The 20,646-nt window shown below is 40.4% G+C and overlaps 1 protein-coding gene and 1 long non-coding RNA gene across 8 annotated transcripts in view; one reads left to right on the top strand and one right to left on the bottom strand.

The window, feature by feature from the left end:
• LOC139080268 (uncharacterized) overlaps positions 1 to 6,672 on the bottom strand; it is a 47,596-nt gene extending 40,924 nt beyond the window's left edge. Inside the window, exons 1-3 of one of the 2 annotated variants that reach the window (XR_011534618.1) lie at positions 6,307 to 6,672; positions 5,484 to 5,547; positions 2,522 to 2,586 (exon numbers count right to left, since the gene is read on the bottom strand). This is a non-coding gene — a long non-coding RNA (uncharacterized lncRNA). Of the gene's footprint in view, positions 1 to 2,521; positions 2,587 to 2,851; positions 3,055 to 5,483; positions 5,548 to 6,306 lie in introns of those variants that run through there. The other variant, XR_011534619.1, reaches the window with a different exon arrangement.
• Positions 1 to 20,646, top strand: part of IGF1 (insulin like growth factor 1) — a 69,969-nt gene that overhangs the window by 48,269 nt on the left and 1,054 nt on the right. For 2 of the 6 annotated variants that reach the window (XM_008517649.2, XM_070599841.1), the window contains exons 3-4: positions 5,179 to 5,360; positions 6,932 to 6,983. In XM_008517649.2, coding sequence (XP_008515871.1) covers positions 5,179 to 5,360; positions 6,932 to 6,983 — 234 coding nt within the window. Of the gene's footprint in view, positions 1 to 5,178; positions 5,361 to 6,931; positions 9,580 to 20,646 lie in introns of those variants that run through there. The other 4 variants (XM_008517645.2, XM_008517648.2, XM_008517650.2 and 1 more) reach the window with 2 other exon arrangements.

Here is a 20,646-nt window from a genome sequence, read left to right as displayed (position 1 = left end):
ACCACTCTGAGTTAATCTAAATTGTCAACATGTCTAGAAATTTTGGATAAGTAGTTGGTGTAAGAAATCTAATTTTCAAGCTTCTATAGATTTTAACTGTCATATTTGATTGTGTAATTAATTCTCAGTTAATCAAAGTTAAATGCAATTTAGTTTTTATCAGTTAATAATCCCCTTTGTGTTTTCTATCAGACACATAATTGTAAATTTTCCGGAAATAGCCCTCAAAATCCAACTTGAATTGTCTTACTTCCTTTTTCCTGCTTTCAAAACAGGATCAACTTTAAAAACTCCTCCTGTTAGCAATTTCTAGAAACTAGTTTTATTCCTCAGAACCCAAAGAGTAACAAGTGTATGTCTTAGAACTGGATATTTCCCTACCTGAAAAATGTTTGCATTTTTTTTAAAATACTGATTCTTCAAATCAATGTCTCCTCTTTCCAAAGATAGAGTTAAAATAACTAAGTAAAGCTTTTTCAATAAACAAGAGGGGAAGTTTCAAAGGAAATTAAAGTTGAGTCCCATGTCCCAACTGCATTTCCAGAAATCTATAAGAAACACAAGCTTTTGCAGCACGAGTAGAGGTAGTACCATTTTATCAGTGATGAACAACCAGAGCTCTTTGCTTGAGAAGTGATGGCCCCAGTTAAGTCTCAGCGTTACACCTTCTCCTTCAGAGATGGAGGGAAGCTAGTCGCTTGCATCCATGACAAAATGTGAGACTCAGCTAATTGGTGTGGTTTTGATGATGCCACAATTCTGACCAAAACCCTTGTAACTAGCAAGTTTGCCCTGAAGATTATTGAATTACTCCACTGACCATGCATTATTTAAAGGGAAGTGCCATTATTATAGAAGCCAGTTGTTTAACCATTGGAATTCTGTCTGTCGGCCAACTTTCAAGACACAGCAGTACACTATGACTACACATTATGTCTACTCATAGAGGAGTCAAGGTCGTGGTTAGGCGGTGGCAACTTGTCTGCTAAGCAATCTTTGGTCTGCATGCTCTGGAGCAAAATTACTGATAAAACAAATATATAAATATGTAAATTTTCAATATCAACACTTTGTCAGCAAGGAAAATTCTGTGAAATTTTATACATGCTTGTTCACTCTAACAGTTGAGTGAGTACATGGATGCTTCCTAATGCCAGTACAGTAGACTCTGGGACTGTACCTAGTTGTAGAAGGGACTGTCCCAATCACCTGTCTTTTGTTGTAGTACCAAGTAAGGAAAAATATTTCAGCATCTTGAGGAACTCAAATGATAAATAGAAAACAAATTTTCATCTTATAAGTTAGAAACTATTAGAACTCTTTCTTGAAGACAATGTAAGTGTCTTCCAATCACACTGACTATTTGGCCTAGATGTGTTTTCTCCTCCATTTCTTCACTTATTACAGAATCTTTGGAATAGAAAGGACCATAGCAGTCATATACTGTGTTCAATAAAGGAATATGATTCTAGGATCTCTGACAGATGTTCGTACAATCTTTACTTAACTGCTTCTAACAATGAGAAGTTCATTACTTTAAAAGAACTCTGTCTCATTTTTAACACTTTTGAGTAGAAATCATTAGAAATTTTATTCTTATATTAAGCCAATATTTGTTTCTTCTTTGCCTACCCATTCTGATTCTACCTACTGGAGCAGAATTACAGTGTCTAATGAGAAATTTTTAAAGGCATGGATGGAACCATTCATTCTATCTCATTTAAAAATTAGTCATAATGACAATAGCTGCAATTTAACGGTCATTTTAAAAATCCCTATTTTTCTCACAATTGTTACTGGAACAAATTATTTTACTGCCTTCCTTGTAAGCCACATTGTGTCAGGCTTCTAGTTTTAGCCTGTAGCAACAAGTGTCTTTATTTTGGTTCTGGAAAAAGAAGTAATGTGAGACATCTGAAGATAAAGGGCAAAACTTCGACCCTCCACTGTGGTCTCTCACTTGGTGAGAAATGATTTTTTTGTTAAGTATTTTGTTGTAGAATGAGAAATTAAGCCTATAGGACACTTCAAAGGATGAATTAAACTTTAAAAGGCAATAGGTAGACACTTGTTATATTCATATATTTCCAATGAAGAACAATTAGTCCATTGTAGACATTATGAATAGACAAAGAAAAACATCTCTCTGGGATTAAAGTAGCCAGAGATAACTGGTAGTTACATTTCTGTGAAAATCCAAGTCTGTATACCACTATTTCAACAGCATTTAAAAAAAAATAGATATAGATGTAAGGTAAACTTTCTTTATGGAACAGTACAGAAAAGTCCTAAATTTCTCTGTTCATAAATTCATTGATCTATGGACTAAAAAAGCACAGCCATTTTATAGCCTGAGCCTATCAAACTCCGAGTTCATCTAAGAAGGGTGACAAACCAGACATCTGGTGTATGCTGTTTGTTGCTGTGCTGATGATTACTTTCTATCCCACAAGAGGAAATAGACCTGTAGTGAGTTTCATGGCTGTTGATAGTCGTCAGGAAGGGAATATGCAATACATACATTTTCTGCCATCCCAAGATAAAGGTTGGTGTCTTCTTTCGGTAGCAGGCAAGTTGCTCCAGAACCTATGGGTCAGAATCAGAAGGAAGATTACTTTAGAGATGCTGGAAATGGAAACGCTAAATAGGTCCTGGAATCACAAAGTCTCTACATCTCCATCTTCAACCCATAAGCATGAATTTTGAAACTGAGTTAGCCAAGTTTGGAGGTTTCTGGAACCACTTCTACAACCCTACTTCCAAGCATCAAATTACCGTTCCATAGTCAACAAACAAATCTCAATTATGTCCCATTAAGAAATCTATAGTTTCAACAAAGAGCACTGGTTACCTGTGTGGACAACAGGGAAAGTTACCTCAAAGTAGGCTGTCACCTTCTCCTTCCTCCCACACCAGGAGAAAAAACAAGAGTGTCTCGTCTACTCTTGACTGGCTGACCCCTTGGGCCTCTTGAAATAGCCACTTAGCAAAAAGTATGTAGAAGTCCTTTGTGGATTACAAAGAACCATGTAATCCCATTTGTGTCTTTCCTCTAATTTATAGTCCCAGGAAAAGAGTATAAAAACAAAAAAACAAAAAACATTGTTTACATTGCCCAAGGGACCAGCCGAGTCTCCGCTTGCCAGGGCCCAGCTGGCGAGGAGAACAGAGTCTTCTGCAATAGTCAATCCTCCAATGGCAAGTGAAAGCACTGCTGAGGCTCTAGTTGGGGCCAGTTGTCCGGTCTCCCAAACCCCTCAACCAGGAGGAGCCCACAGGGTTTACCCACAGGCAAAAGTAGCAGACCCCGCCCAGAGAGACCACAAATGAATCCTCGCTGAGTTACTACCCTCAGCTGGCCTAAGAATGACAGTAAACCTGCCTCACAGGGAGGAAGCATCTCCAGGCTTTTGTGCCAGGCATCAGGAAAACATTTGGGTTCTTGGAGGATGCCATGAACGGTTGGCCCTTTGAGCAGTGAGGCGGCCAAACTAGTTTGGTAGCAGGCCATGACCATGGGTCTGATCTTCCCCAACGAGAGAGTTCAAAGTATACTTGGAGATTTTGACTTTCAAAACTCCATCCTAAAGAGTGGTGTCATTATTATGCTAACGTAAGACTTTTTATTTAAAATATAACACTGTCTTCTGGGTCAGGAATTAAGATTGAATATATGTCAGATTGATTAATTGGATTCTTCTGGGTCAATGGTTCACAAATTTTCTTCCATGAAGCCTGAATGTCAGTACAGAATACCCAGGCCCCCCACCTCCCAAGGGAGGTAAGGGAGATGACAGAAAGCTGAGATCCAGTCCCCCTGCCCTTGCCTGAGCCAGAACAGTTTCACTGTCTGTTTTATATATTGTTGTATAGGCAAGATTTAGTTTAACAAACATTCTACTATAACAAAAAGTTTACAAAGAATTCAGGTACATTTTAAGTTCTTGTAACAAGTTCATGTAAGCTTGTTTTGCCCTCTTTTTTAATTCTAGAGCCAAGAAAAGTACATCCAAATCAAAACAAAACAAAATAAAACCAAACCAAAACTTACTTGCCAAGGAAAGAGGTCTAATTGATTTGTAAATATCAAAAGAAATTTGATTTATGGTGTTCCCTCTGGGCAATCAGAATTGCGTGAAAGATGGACATTTAGTCCATCCTGTCTCAGTCTAGTAGCTATTCTACAAGAAAACAGAATTGATTTCTCTGGTCTCTCTGGGTGATAGGAGAGGGAGCCCTATCACATTGGTTTTGTCATCAGTTCCAAGTTCCAGCACCCAAGTTTCTGGGTGCAGTCACTAGTGGGATGCCGTTTCTTCACAAATCATATAAGATCCTGGAAAGGGGTGCTTAGAGGAAGCAAACCCATATTTATTTAGGACCTACAACATGCCAGTAATGTGCTAAGCACTTTTCATATATTATCATGTGTAATCCTCAAGCAATTCTTACAAGGAAGATATTATTAACCCCACTTTACGAATGGGTAAGCTGGGATCCAGAAAGCTTAAATGACATGTCCAGAGTCTTACAACAGGTCTCTTGGCTCTGTGAGTCCCTTAAGCTCTGCAGGAAGTAGATCTGAGTTTGAATCCTGGCTCCACTACCTACTGCATGAATGACCTTGAGCAAGTCATTCTCAACTCTGAGTCTCAGTTTTCTCATCAGTAGAATGAGGAGTCCTTTCCAGACTGAAACCTCTTTGATGCTCAATCTGATGTTATAATGGAAGCAGTTAAGCAAAAGAGCAAACATCTGAGCTGTCCTGTGCATAACAACTATGGAGATTTGCTAACAAGATTAAGACAACTTAAGACACAATCTTCTTCTAATTAATATTTCTAGCAGCTAAATTGACTTCCCAACTAAGTCAATACATAAGGAAAGGCTAGGATTGGACATAGACAAGATCCTTGACTACAGGTGGCTCAGAACTTGAGGAAAATTAACACAAGTAAAGTGCGTGGTGAATGAATGAATGTGGTACAGACCCCAGGAGACACACTGGAATCCAGATGGATCTGTGGGGTCAGGAATTGTTGGAGAAGCTTCAAGAAGAGGTTGAGATGTGTAGGTTGACTAGGTGTGAGGAGAGGAGCGTCTTCAGAGTCTGGGTGGAACCGTGAAGATAACAGATTCCACTCTAAAGCCAGGCTGCTCTGCTTTTGATTTGTACAGACAAGCCCACAGGGTACGGCTCCAGCAGTCGGAGGGCGCCTCAGACAGGCATCGTGGACGAGTGCTGCTTCCGGAGCTGTGATCTGAGGAGGCTGGAGATGTACTGCGCACCCCTCAAGCCTGCCAAGTCGGCCCGCTCCGTCCGTGCCCAGCGCCACACCGATATGCCCAAGGCTCAGAAGGTAAGCCAGCTCAGATGACATCTGGCCATCCTCAAGAAATCTGTATCTTATGTGAGGGTGGGCCAAACAGAAATTATACCCCATAGTCTCCTGGCTTATAAGTCAAAAAATCTCCATTCTCACCTTAGATGTCCATCCCCTTGGTTACTCCACGTTGCAGATTCTCCCTTCCACTTCTCTGGGCGATCTGATAACCAGAAGATGGTGGAGAAGAGTAACTAAACATGGGCTTTGGTATCAGACAAAATTGAAGTTCTAGCCTCACCAACCACCAGCGTAGAGCTCTTGGCCAAATAACGTAACCTATCCAAGCCTTAGTTTCATCAATAAAATTGGGATAATGAGAATATCTACCTCATCAGGTCATTGTAAGAATTATGTAAGTTAATACACACATTATGCTTTTCATGTGCCTGCACAAAGTAACTGTTGGACAAGTGTTAACGTTTGTCATAACTGTAATTAATAACAAAGCATGTAACCTTTCAAGTCCTAATATTCTGCAAAGGTGCAAAGAAAAAATACTCTAAAATGAGAACTGCTTGCAATTCACATACAGTGGCAAATGTAATTAAAGAAAAAAAATTAAAAATAGAAATTTCTGTTTGGCCCTAAGAACACCTAGAAATTTCTAATGATCAAAATCTGCAGGTGTCTTTTACTAAGAGCCAGACTTTAAGGAAACCTTAGAGGTACATATACACCATCAAAAGTACGTATATCATCTCGTGCACATTAGGTAAATTTTTGTTGAATGAGTGAATGAACGAGTGAACAAATGAATATAAATGATTAACTAAAACTTTAGTCATTAAGTAGAAAAGATGAGAACGAAAGAGCAGGTGAAGGAGGAAAAAGAAAGCGATGAAGGATGAGTAAGGAAAGTAAAAGCTCTCATTTAGGTGTCCTTGGAGACTGTGTTGACAAAAAAATAAAAAACACCAACCTGTGGTTTTAATCTTTGAATCCAAAATGAGCATTGTGCAGACAGCACAAGATGAAAGACCAAGAACAACATGATATCCTTGCTGCTCCCTGGTCCTAAACTGCAGCTGAGACTGGAGGAGGACCAGGGCGCTTAGCAGAGATGTGACCCCAGAGAGCCACCCTGAGTGATGAAAAGGGACTGAACACAAGCTGGTGCACAAAGGACCCAGTAGCCAGTGGGTGAGTCAGGGAGGAAGCACCACAGAAGTAACTTTTAGGTGAATGTGGCTGGAAGGTGTGCTTGAGGGGGCAAAGGCAGGTTAATTCTTTCTCTTCTCGGGTGACCCAGTACCTCTCGATTTCTAGTTGGGGAGGGGGTGGGGTCAGAGATGAGTCACAGAGTTCTGGAGTGTTGGGGGATCAGAGATGAGTCCTAAAGTTCTGAAATGTTGGGAGATCAGAGACGACTCCCACAGTTCTGGAATGTTGGGTCTTGTAAGTGAGGTCTAGACACCTCTCCAGCACCAATGCTGTCTCCTGCCTCCTATGGAGCCCGGGATTCTGGGCTGACTCAAAGGCTCTGTCTTCCGAGACACCGAGGGAACCATCTGTTCTCAATGCAATTATTTTTGTGATGTTTACAGTATCAGCCCCCATCTACCAACAAGAAAACGAAGTCTCAGAGGAGAAGGAAAGGTGGGCCAAAGAAACACCCAGGAGGGAAACAGAAGGAGGGGACAGAAGCAAGTCAGCAGATGAAAGGAAAGAAGAAAGAGCAGAGAAGGGAGACTGGAGCTAGAAACTGAACACAGAGGCAAAAAAGGGAAAATGGAGGAGAAAAGGACTAATCAGACAGAGGCAAGGACCATAAGAGAGAAGCAGACAGCAATAAAGAAAAGTGAGAAATGCTATAGAGGAAATGAAGAAAAATAGGCTGGATGGAGCTAGAGAATGTGTGTAACCGAGGAGAAGTAACCTGTTGTAGGAGGTGGCTAATAAACGTGGAGAAAACGGAAAAGAAAAATGTAATGGCCAAGAAAGTCCAAAGAAAGACAGTGACAAGAATGAAAAAAGAATAAAAATCATAAAGGAGGCAAACAAGATACAACATTCCCCTCCCCCAAAAAACAATTAAATAAAAGTAAAAGAATTAAGATAAAAATTGAGGCGTTTATATGCATTTTAAAATTTGTATGAATCTATTATAGAAGAATTGTTCATGTCAATATATGTCCAAAGTTAAATATTAACCCAAAATTCTCAGCAAGACTGAATTGTGTCAGAGAAGTTCCCAGATTTCCTTTTATGCAGTGTCATGGGAGGCTGCATTTCTTAGTCAAGTCCAGGTTCAGGCCAAAGGGCATCCAGTATTTGCCTAAAGGCTGGGAGGTAACCTACGAGAGGTCATTAAACCTTTTTCTTTTTTTTTCCTGCACTTTGCAATCAAATATAAAAGATGTATTAGTTTGCTAAGGCTGCCATAACAAAGTACCACAGACTAAGTGGCTTAAAGAACAGAAATTTATTTTCACACACTTCTGGAGGCTGGAAGTCCAAGATCAAGGTGTTGGCAGGGGTGATTCCTTCTGAGAACTGTGAGGGAAGGAAAGATTCCAGGCCTATCCTCCTTGGCTTGTAATTGGCTTCACATTATCTTCCCTCTGTACATATCTCTGTGCCCAAATTTCCTCTTCTTATAAGGACATCAATTATTGGATTAAGACCCACCTCATTTAATTACCTATGTAAAGACCCTGTCTCCAAATACAATCACATTTTGAAGTACTGGGGGTTAGGACTTCAGCATATGAATTTGGGAGGCGGGGAGGGTACACAATTCAGCCCATAATAGAAGACTTCTGATGTCTGACTACTGTCTTCTGATTCCATCTCCTATAAAAGTCTTTCTTTCTGTCTCTCTGTCTTTCTCTCCCTCTCTCTCGTACACACATACACACATAAATCTAGATTTTTAGATCTGAAATCCTATGAGTGTTTGCTCCATGGTAGTACTAGGACCATGTTATGTTAGAGCTGAAAAAGACCTCAGAACAGTTAGTTCAGTCCCTTCATTTCAAACATAAGGATACCAAGATCCAGAAATGGGTAAAGACGTGCTTGGATTCTAAGCTGCTCTCCTTCTGGCCAGCATAGCATATAATCCACATGGACTAATAATTCCAAAAGGAAAAGTGGGGCAGAAATGGCCACATGAAGTCTGCCACTAATCTAATATTTTTCCACCAGAAAGAGGGGAGTGAATGAGAACAAGGACGCTGGATTTCCCCAAGAGCAAAGAAAAGCTAAGTAGAATCAAAGAATTTAGGTCTTAGAGATCTCCTTCAGCTGCGTTGATTTAAACAGTAGGGTTAGGGTCCTCATAGATAATAAAGCAAACAGTCTGAAGATCATCCAAATTGTGAATTCTAAGACCTGAGAGAGGGAGCAAGAGAGAAGTGCTCAGCCAAGCAAATGATGACACGTGAGGTGAGAAGGGGACTAAACCAAGAAGTGAAGCATTTCATCCAAGTAGCCTACTTTGAAAGTGTCATGGTATAAAGGAACCTCCTTTCTGCCTGATCCTTCACACCCCTGCCATGCTTTCTACTTCAGGATCGTCCTTCCTCCATGGTTCACTGAAAACCCAGGATATATGATATATGGATACGCCCAAGGCTCAGCCGAGGAGAAAAAGCCCAATTAGAAGCATGTTAAAGCCCCAGATAAGAGCCAAGCCACTGCTGCTATGGTTGCAAAATGGATCCTGGCTTATCAGAGCAGACAAAAGCCAGGCTGGTGCCTGAGCCCATCTGGCCAGTCACCTATTCAAGAGATGCTGAGTCTTCCTGCTAAGACATTCATGCTTTGGGACCAGCCTCAAGCACAAGCCGATACCTAGTGCAACCATCACCTGAGGGTAGCCCGCAAACAAGGATGGGTCTTCAAGGGATCACAGTTCAGCAGAAGAATTAACAGTTCATGTCTTATGGAAAAGTTCCCTGGAGAATTATCTCTTCCCTCTTTCATTGATGACTGAGTAAAAGTCAATAATAACTCAAGGCTCTGGATAAACTATAATTATACCCAGTGATGAATTTCATTCAAAAAGAAGTAAGGCAAAGACTTTAAAAGAAGAAAAAGCAATAGAACTTTCTAGTTAAAGAGTGTTTAACTATCAGTCTATGGGTTAAAATGCACTTCTCTGTGGAAGTTTTATCAACACTAAAGCAGTCATGTTGAATGCCTACATGTGATTTCCGAATAATTTAACTCAGTAAACAGGAAGATTCTATTATTGTCTTTCAATCTCCTCCTTTCTAGTGTCAATACTAAGTACCTAGTGATACATGGCATATAATGGGAGATGGATGGATGGATGGATGGATGGACAAATAAGTGACATAAGCAGCTGAATAGGGGTAGAAAGACAGAACATAGAAATAAGTAGCACTACTGAGATGAAATGAGTCCTCTCGTCCTCACATAGGATAGTGAGACAAGTACAGAGTGAAAAAAGGAAGGTAAAGGATTGTGCTTATACAAGTCTTGCATGTTTGGAATTTCCTTCTCTGGCCTAAATTGAAATCATTCAAGGACCTACCGCTAAAGGTGGCAACTGGCTGAGTACTTTATGGTGAAAGTTATGTGCCTATTAATCCCCTCAATGTTTTCTTGAAGTAGGCAGAGTATTAATTATCAACTGTTTCTCTTACGGCAAATTGATGATTGTATGCAAAACTAATGGGACTATATAAGAAATCATGATCCTGAAATAAAATTGTTGAAAATATTTTTTATTGAGCATCTACAATGCAAACCTCTGTACTAGGCGTGAAGGAGGAGAATCATAAAGATTGGAGATGCAATAAAACATAGTGGTTAAGAATACAGAAGCTAAATCAGACTGCCTGGGTCCAAATCCTGGCTCTCTCACTTACTAGTTGTGTGGCCTTGGGCAAATCATGTAACTTACCTATGCCTCAGTTTCCTCATCTGCCAAATGGGGGTAATAATTGAATCTACCTCATACAGTAGTTGTGAGGGTTTATTGAGATTATATGTGGGTATGTGAGCACATATGTGTACAAATATATAATATAGTGCTTAAAATGGTGTCTGGCACATAGTAAGCACTATTAAAGCTTTAGTTAATATTATTTTACTTAGTTGTGAAAATTAGAGCCATCTGAAAAAAAAATAGTTCCCCTCAAATGGAAGTGGGTCTTGTCAAAAACTTCAAGCCCAATTAGCAACACTTTTCAGTGACGTAGTAGTGGGTTCAAGCATATGATGAAAGAAGAGAACTTGATGAGCTAAGACCCCTTCCAATCCAAAGAGCCCCAGCTCTACAAATAATTCCAACTTAACTGAGGCTCAGCTCTCCCAGATGAGGAACCACTAACTTTTATTTCAAAGTCATAGAATGAACTTTCAGAAAACCACCATTTTTTTCCCAACCAGTTAAAATCAAATGTAATATGTGTTTTCATTTCATGGTGCCTGAGGAAAATTTAATTGTAGCATAAACTCCAGCTCTTACTAGTTTTAAGTAAAATTGCCAAAATAAATAAAAATGTGGGATATTTCCGGGCTCACATAGCTTCCGGGATATTTCAGTTTCTAGGGCTGCCTATCCAGTGCCTTTCACGAGCATTTGATCTTCCTTCAAACATCTCTTGAAAACAAACAAAACCTCATACAGCTTCTAATGCGCATACTGTTAGGATGTAAGGGTGGGAAAGGAGGCAAAGAAATGAGATCCCAAAGAGCTCCTCCCGTTCTCCCTCCGCCATCCCGGGACCAGCGCCCTCCCCTCAACCACCAACGGCTTTCTTAAGTAATAAATTTTGCATTTTCTCAAGTCCATTGGCATCCGTGGGGGAAGATGAGGTCTATTCTCTTTACTTGCCTATGTTAAGGGGCTAGCTCTCTGTGCAATATTTATAAGATAACAAGATGCTGACTTTTAATCCTAGGGCAAAATTGATAGTCTGAAGTTAAAACGGAAGCCTTTGGAGCAATGAAAAGATTAGAAGTTTTACATGAAGCAGAATGCCCTTTTATGAGGTTTGGAATATCCACTGTAGAATTCCTCAGGTTGTATGTTCAACTCAATGAATAAAAGCCCAGCTACTGATTCCTTTGAAAATCAGTGACAATATTTATTGACCTAAGCAGACAAGTTCACTTTTAAGGATGGAGGAGGTACGGTTAGAAAAAGTTTTTCACCAGCCACTAAACTTCCAGAACTGCAAGGTCAAAATCAGCTTCTCCATCCTCAAGGGCCTAGGTGAAGTCTGAGCATCTTTCCCTGATGCCCACATACTTGGGGCTCTTCTGTAATGGGACCCCTTTAATGCCTTTAGTGCTGTCTCATTTTTATCCAGCAAGCAAAAGAGATGATTTAGAAATGTAGACTTACATTTAAACTCAAGAAGAGAGAAATGGAAATTAAGAACAGCAGGGAAATTAAGAGAGACATGGAACAACACAGTCTATGAGTCCAGGTCTGGTATTTCTAGACAGCAGCTAAGAAAGTCCTCACGGTACCAGGAACTCAATGTAGCTCCCATGGGCTATTGATCGGTAAGTAACAAGAGCTAGAAAACCATTTGGGGAATTCCCATCTTTATATTATCAAATGATGTGGTTATAGTTTTAAGACCCATTGGTCACGAAACTAACTCTTTTGAAAAAGTAGAGGTTTGATAGAAACAAGATTGGTAAAGGTGCATCCAATTAATTTTAATTCTAAATGCCCTTGGTGATAATTTACAATCTTTAATTAATTATAGCAAATAGTTTAGGGGGTAAGGGGATTATTTTCTCTAATTTTGCTCTGTGTGAGTGTGCACACGTGCGTGCACATGTGTGTATGCATGTGTTGGTGGAGTTTTGTGTTCTAGCATTGTTGCACCTACTAGGGATTCAGGGTGGATCATTTTCCAAGATTATAGTTAAACAGTTTCCTGGGTTTTCATTTAGTAAAGGGAAATTCTTCTGTGAAAACTAATCACCATTCAGAATAAACTGCATGATTCCTTTGTTTTCTCAAAGGCCTAGGTTCTGGTCCTAAATTAAATATTATTCAAGAAATAAAGGGACCACTGCTGAAGGGGCAGAAAGAAGTTGGTTTTCTTTCTATCATATCTTCTAAGGATCCTGGGACTTTAAATCTTCCAAACCAAATTTGCGTTTCGAAAGAACCCAGTAACTTTTCACATAGAACCAATTTGTAACTTCAGAAACTTCCAGGTCTAATTCTTGATCCAAGACATTCAAGAGTCAGGGCATCTAGCTGGTCTTCCTTCCAGCATTTGTTCCCTGCCCGTACTTCTATTAGAGATTGGGATTATTGGCAAAAACCATCAAATGCCTTTTCTGCCACTTTCCCCTTCATTAACCATAAACCTCCAACTTTCTCTATTCACTCTGACATACACTTTTCTTCCCGATGGGTCACATAAAGGAACACACATTTATTTCAGCAGGCACAGGTTGTTGTCACTCTGGAAAAAAGGTGGTAATGGTTTATACTGTTCTCCTTGGCTCCTCTACCTGGCAGGATCATAATTTCTGTAGGAAGCTGGGATTTTAAGAGTGAGACCCATGAAAGGCTGAGCATGATGGCAAAATAGCTCCAAAGTTCCCAATGAGAGATCAAGAAATTTTGCATCAAACCCAAACTGGCCAAATGGCCCAGGTTTCCAAGCTGGGATTCATATGCCAAAAGTTTTTACAAAATTCTGTGTAATATATATAAACATTCATGTGGGGCTTTCTGTCTGGCCAATTCTAAGAGGTCAAGTAATCAAAGACCAACCAGCCCTGCCATCTGTGAAAATATGATGTGCTATTTTCACAGCTGTAGATAACAATTATGGCAAGAAAAAAATTCCAAATGATTAGGAACAAGACCATGGCAGGTTGAGGGTTGGGTAAGGATTCCTAATTAGTTGACAATTGTAGACTTGGAAACGCAATATTTATGTCACGGTGTGAGTGTGGCACGCTTGAATAGTTCATGAGGCATTGCAGGACTAGAAAATATGAAAAGTATAAATGAATCAATAAATACATAGGATTATTATTTTTACTCTGTCGGTATTGGTTGACTTAGGCCATTGGATGCTCTGGTTTGTCTCTCTGTAAATAATATTTGTTTCCTTCTTCAAAAGAACACTAAAATGGAAGTATAAGTTCTTTGGGCACAACACAACAATTCTGATTTTTTAAAACTGTATACACGCATGAATTGTCCTTGCACCATTTTCTGCCTTGGAAAAGCACTGGCTGGCACGCTGTGTGTTTACTTTTACATGCTGAAGCCTCCCGTCAACCTCAGAGTGATGCAAATCACTTTAACTTGTCATAGTGTTATTTTGTTCATCCTAAAAGTTCAGAAGAGCCTTCCAAACTTCCAAAATTTCTCTCAATTCAGTGAGGAGGAAAATTTAGAACACAGCATTTGAATGTTCTGCCCAGATTTGTCACACACACAAAGAATGAGTGAAGGAGGGCAACGCCCTTTCCTACCAATCCTGTGAACTCATCAATATTGCATTGAAATGACACCCCAAGGGAAAAACCCTGGGCCACATGTCACCCCCGAACGTTGTCATGTAATGGCTGCATACATTAGTTTAAGGACTGGAGGGTGAGCAATGGCATTTTGGAAGCTTAAGAGAGAAAAATAAATCCAGTTTTTAGGTAAAAATATTCTGAATCTTTAGCGCATATCAGTGAAATTGCTAGAATCTGGTGTTTCACTTTTTTAAATACCACAACATTTGAACCTTTCAGCAATTCCAAAATCAACTCCCTCTGGGAAAGATAGTGTGCTTAAACTTTTTTTTTTATTTAAAAATGTAACACAAACACAAACAGCTAACTAAACAAGCTGCCTATAAAATCAACAGTCGAAGCAGCCCTGAAGCCTGAAGCCTTTTACGACATCCGTCAAGACTATTAAAGGCAACATAAATACCTCTTGCCACTGAGGGAAAATATCTTTCTGCGTTTTTTTCTTTTCTTTTTTTTCAGGCTTTTAAACCATTTTGGTAGTGATTTCTTACATCACAGGCAGAAATATGTGAAATAGAGTCAGGTGGTCTCCTTGGAAGGTAAGAAAGTTGCTAAGTCAGGATAATCATGGAAGAGTGATGAGACAAAGACAAATTTCCTAATTCCTGGGATTCCTAGGGATGGACCAATCAGTAGACAGAGCTATACATCTGCTATCCCAGCATTCAAGCGAGCGCTGGGTACCCAGTAGGGTACCAGAGAAAGAGCAGCACCCTAGCATGAGCTACGCTTTGACAACAGTAACTACAAAAAAAAAAAAAGCCGTACTAATAGCCAATATTTATTAAGCACATGCCCTGTGCTGAGGGCTACAGGAAATCACCTCATTTAATCTTCACCATTGGCCTGTAGGATAAATAATATAATTATCCCCTTTGTGCAGATTAGACAACTGGGGCTGAGCAAGGCTAAGCGTGTTGCCAAGGTCTTGCTTTAACAAGTGGCCAGACCAGAATCCAAACTCAAGATGGACTCCAGTGTGCTAACGACACAATGGCTCTCTCTCCCGTGTTTCTTCATTGATATTTACTGTACCACAACTCACCAACTGTAAGCTCCAAGACAGGAGAGGGCCCTGTGCTGTCTGCCCTTGTCCAGACCACAGCAGGAAGTAGGTAGCCACGCAAGGCTTGCTGTGGACCTGAGTTCTGTTCCACCACTCCTGCAGGAAATTTAAATCAGTTTAACAAGCTTTTCCTCATTTGCTGCTTTGCTTAAAGCTCTATGCATCTGAAGAGGATAGAGAGGGGAAGGAACCATGCTACCTCCCTCAAGGAGCTTCCTTTGTAGTGGGGAAACAAACCGCACATAATTGACTCTACAGCACATCAATGCTCTAACAAAGGTAGACCCACAGTGGACTCTGACAGCACAGAAGCCAGAACAGAATGACATTGCTAACAATCAAGTCCACAAAATGGATCTCACCCAAGGGCCCTTGAAACAATAGGCTCTCTTGCACACAGCTAGGCCAGGTAAATGTATGAGGGTGGTCCCATGCAATCAGAACAACATTATGAGGTGGGTACTCTTATCCCACCCTTTCATTTTACAGAAGAGGAAACTGAGAAGGAGAGAACAATGTAGTGATTGTCAAAGTTCAAACAATTGCTGTGTGGGGAGCTGGGAGCCAAGCCAGGCATATAAACCCAGGTCTTCCAAGAAACAAAGATGAGACTAGGTTAAATGAGCAAGGACTTTATTAGGGGAAATGCCTGTATGAAAGGAAATAGAGGAGGATTGGGGAAGCCTGGACAAACCATCAGAATGCAATGCAAGCCTGACCCCAAGTGAAGGCAAGAGGAAGAAAAGGTTGGGTGAAAGCATCCTGGACTGCCATACAGTCTAAGCAAAGTTCAGTAAAGGCACCAAGGAGTCCTTGAGCCAAAGCTGGCAAATAAAGAAGTCTTGTGTTTCCCAGGAGTGAGTCTGCCTTGGTATCCCTACCCCGCTCAGTACTGGGCTTGGAGGAGGGGCCTGCCCTGGGCCCACCCACTATGGCCAGAGGAGGGGGTCATATTGGAAAAAATGGCCTTTCTACCCTAACCTCATAAAAGATAGGATGAGGTAGTTTCCAGAAGAAAAAAAAAAGAGGCTGGGTAGATCAACATTGTGTCTAGTCTACATATCTCTCACTTTTTGTTAAAGAGGCAGCCACTCCACCAGGGGAACAAGTCTCTCAAAATGTGCACCTTGTCCTTTGGTTTTAAAAGTCACATCCCAAAGTGTTGAGTAGATCACATGACACTCACACTGTTTGGCTCCCGGAGATGAAAGGCTGACCTAACTCTCCTGGAATTTGAACTTGTGATTCCCCAAAGGAAAGAGATAGCAAAGGTGATCCTGAGACATTTAAATTGTCCTCCACAATTTCACATCTCTAGGTCAAGCCAGCAAAATAGCTAGAACACATCCTTTTCAACAGGTAAAGAGCTGATGTCTTGGCCATCTTTCCAATCATCCACTGCTCTTTTGTTTCCCTATTTTGCCCTTTTTAGGAGAAGGTCAATACTGAGTTACTACTTTATGCTGTACAATAGGCTGCTAATGTTCTACGCTGGTCAGTATTTTCCCAGCAGTTTTTATAGGGGGCCAGGCTTTTCCTAGACTTTATGTCATACAATACTTAACTTGTTTGGAGTGGGTGGACATGGAAACATAGTCTATTGAAAACATCACTGCTTCCTGTCTGAAATTTAAAGAGCCTATTATCATCCTTCCTTTAGATTCTGTCTCTCAGGCAAAAATCTCATAAAGATAGGCAGGGAAAAAAGAAGGGCTTATAATATCTACAGGGTTAGCTTTTGCTCACTGAATACTGTGCCGCTAGACCCCTGTCAATAACCATACAAATGGGACCCAGCTCACACACTCGTGGTAAGGGAGGACACCCACTCTCCTAGTCTAGAATTTTGCCTTACCCTCTAAACCAGCATCTACCACCCTCTGGGATCATGGGCAGCTCATGACATTATCAACTATTGTTATTGGAAAGAGATTTGGACCTGGAAGCACTAGATATTATTTTACTTCTTAAGGGGACAGTACAGCAGAATGGCTGACAAACTCCAAGTCAGAAGGAACTGGTACAAATCCCAACCACGGTCATGTCTTCACAGTAAGAATTTAGGTAGGTGGTTTAGTTTTTCGAAGCTTCTGCTTCCTTAAAGATAAAATGGGCAACACACTAGTATCCACCCGGGAGAGAACTATGAGAATTAAATAAGAAACTGTGTGCAATTAACATACATACTACAGTGCCCAGCACATAATAAATTTCCAAGTCGTGGAATTGTTATTTTATGAAAATAGTAAATTGTTTTATTGTTAGTCCTAGAACTATCAATTTGTTCCTATGTGACCTCAAGCAAGTCACTAAATCTTAATGGACCTCAGATTATAAATGAGACTGGTGCAAATAACATCACTTCACTTGAAATTACTGTGTAAACTGTAAAGTGTCTGCAAATATTAATCAAGATTATTATTATTGCCATTGTTATTAGCACTCAGTGATCTTTTCAATCAGAAAGTTTGCAGATAGTTTTCGTTTGGAAATCTAGGAGCTAGGATAAGAGGCAAGAGATAATGGGAGAATGTGAATGACCCTTTCAGATCGTTTTCCAGCTTCCTAAATATCTGTGTAGCCCGCACTGGTGGTCTAATGGTTAAGAATCGGTGCTGTCACAGCTGCAGGCCAGGGTGCGTTTCTGGTCAGGTAACCACACCATCCGTCTGTCGCTTGTCATCCTATGGTGACTGCGTGTTGCTGTGATGCTGAAAGCTATGCCCCTGGGATTTCAAATACCAGCAGGGTCACCCATGGTGGATGGGTTTCAGCAGAGGTTCCAGACTAAGACAGACTAGGAAGAAGGACCTGGCCACTCACTTCAGAAAGAATTGGCCACGAAGACCCTATGAATAGCTGCAGAGCATTGTCTGCTATAGCACTGGAAGGTGGGAGGATGGCACAAAAAGACTGGGCAGGGCTCTGCTCTGCTGTACACAGGGTTGCTAGGAGTTGGAATTGACTTGATGGTACTAACAACAATAAATATATGTGTATGGTATACAATGTGTAATAATGTATGTCATAAAGTAAGCCCTTCTCAAACTTGTTCTCTGATGAGTTGGTTAACCCTTCCTTCAGAGGGATAAATTTCCTCAACCAACCCCAGTGAGCTAGAGGAGAACCAACAGCTTTTTTTAAATAATCTTACCTTCCCTGGTGTCAATAGGAAACAGTATTTACTCACTACTGTTTTCCTTTCAAAAATCTGTCTAGTTGCATACTAGAAACAGTTTCAGCTGGTTTGTTTGTCTTGGACGAGATGTTGAAGTGAAAAGTTTCTGCTTGGCTGAATGTGGGACAGTTTCATAACCCTTCGAGAAGTGCACTGAAGGTGGGTGCCAGCTCCGACGACTGCTCCTGACATGCCTCCACTTGCTGCCCATTGTCAAGGGTGGCCAGTGTAATTAAATTAAGACAATGAGCAAAGCAACAGATGCAACTGAGACCAAATCCCTGAGTGCTTTTGTTTTGTCACTGTCATTGTCTGCAACAAAGAAGTCACGTATGTGAGCCTGGGAAGAGAGCCAAATGCAAACCAGACAACATCCCAGCTGGTTTTGAATGGCCTCCACCGCGAGCGTGTGTTCATGGGAACCATGCTACTTGGAGCAGCAGTGGCTTTACTCCAGTGAGTTTCTGCCCATGGCTTTGCTGCGATGCCGAGACAGACCCAGAAGAAATAGCCAGAGGATCCCTCTGCTCAGACTTCACACTTTACACTTACTGTCTGAGATGAAAGGAAAAGAAGCTCTCTGTTAGGAACAAAGGATAAGATCTATATGTTTGGCCAATCTAACCTCAATCCTGTTTGCTACAGCCCTCATGAATTTGAAGAGTGAAGCATGGAACATACCTGAATTTTTGCTTCAGGAAATCTGGGATTAATTTGGCTCAAGAGGAAGATTTAACACCAGAGATTAAACACCTCATGTGGCTTTCTTCTAATTTGTTACCATTTCATTTGGGCATTATCCAAATTGTTAAAAATCTTTTTCTAAGCTGATAGGCCTCAAACAGAAAAAAAGGTAAAACTCAAATTAGCATATTTTTAGACCTGTTAGTTAATTTGACTAGTAGTTTGGTAAAGAGCTGGTATCCTTAATAAGAGCTATTTTGTGGTTTGGATGAGCCACATACCATCTGCAGGGTCTACTGAGAATAAACAAAAATGTTTCAAAGAACATTGGAGACAATAGTGACCCTACTTTGTAACCTTATATGTCTTTCTTCCATTTTTCTGGAGAATTCTTTGAAGAAAGCAGAATGGATGGACCTTGAGGGTATTACACTAAGCAAAATAAGTCAGACAAAGATAAATACCATATGATTTCACTCGTATGTGAAAGATAAACAAACAAACACATAGATACAGAGAACAGATTGGTGGTTACCAGAGTGGAAGGGGGTTGGGAAGGGTGAAAAGAGTAGAGGGGCATGTGTGTGTGGTGACATATGGAAACTAGACTTCTGGTGGTGAACACAATGCAGTCTAAACAGAAGCCAAAATATAATGACGTACACCTGAAATTTACAGAATGTTATAAGCCAATGTGACCTCAATAAAATAATAAAATTCCAGAAAAAAAAAAAACAGAGAGCAGAGCAGAGTAAAATGTAAGGTTAGGAATACAAATTTCTGGTAGCTTAACAGTGGATGCCTTGTACAGCAACAAATGCATGTTAAGTGAACTTGGTGAAAGTTGTATGACATTTAGAGCAAAAGTGCCAGGATTTTAAACAGAGGGCACTTCAAGCTCTCCGATACAAATGCCCAATTTCTTCCCACGAGCTTTTTTTGGTGACCACTGAGCTAGATATTTCAATAAACATTTTTACACAATCATGCCGTCTTCCTTCTATTCAGTCAGTACTGGATATTGACCATCAACTTAACAAAGTCCAAACTAGCTTTTATGAAGAAGTTGGTGATAAACTCTAATGTTCCAGGTAGAGCTGAAAAACTTGTGTAAGAAAAATAACCAAATCCCTCTGGGCCTTAGCCCACAGCTATTATTTCCAGGGATTGGTAGATGATGCCGCCCTGCTTCTCACGCTCTCCAGAGCTCAGGTCTGAGTGATCTCCAGGGTCCCTTACAATGATCTCTAAGCTCCTAACAATAATTGGGTGAGTGCTCATTATGTTTGTCAAAAGGAAGAATGCGGAGATTCTAGCCACCATGGTGAGAAGTCTTGTTTTTGATCTTGATGGAAACAAGTTCTGGGGAAAAGGGACCCTGTGGATCCTTGCACCTCATTCTGTACCAATAATTATCCATTACAACCTCTTATAAGGGCCTCCTAGCTAGAGGTGAAACCATGAGAAGAAGCATCTTATGTTTATACATGCAAATGCCATTTTCTCCTGGATTTTATTTCACGTCTTCGTATTTGTCTAAATAAACTTTGCTATTTAAGTATATTCAAGGATAAAATGATATCTCTAGGAAAAGTATAATGACTTGATTCTGCATGTCATGAGAAGGTCCATTATATTCATTCAATCCTTCATTTATTCATTTGTTCATGTAATTCATTCTCCAGCTATTTATTGAGCACCTGAAATCTCCTGGCACCGTTCTAGACACAGGCTGTACCAGTGAACAGAGAGACAAGCTCCCACCGTCATAGGGCTTCTGTGCCAAGCAAAACTCAATATTCTTTGGATAACAGGATTGTTTGTTGTTGAGTGAATGGTGGCACCAA

Source organism: Equus przewalskii, chromosome 29 (assembly GCF_037783145.1).
Source record: "Equus przewalskii isolate Varuska chromosome 29, EquPr2, whole genome shotgun sequence".
NCBI classification, from domain to species: Eukaryota; Metazoa; Chordata; class Mammalia; order Perissodactyla; family Equidae; genus Equus; species Equus przewalskii.
Note: the sequence above shows the minus strand (reverse complement) of the source record. Positions and strands in the feature narration are given on the sequence as shown.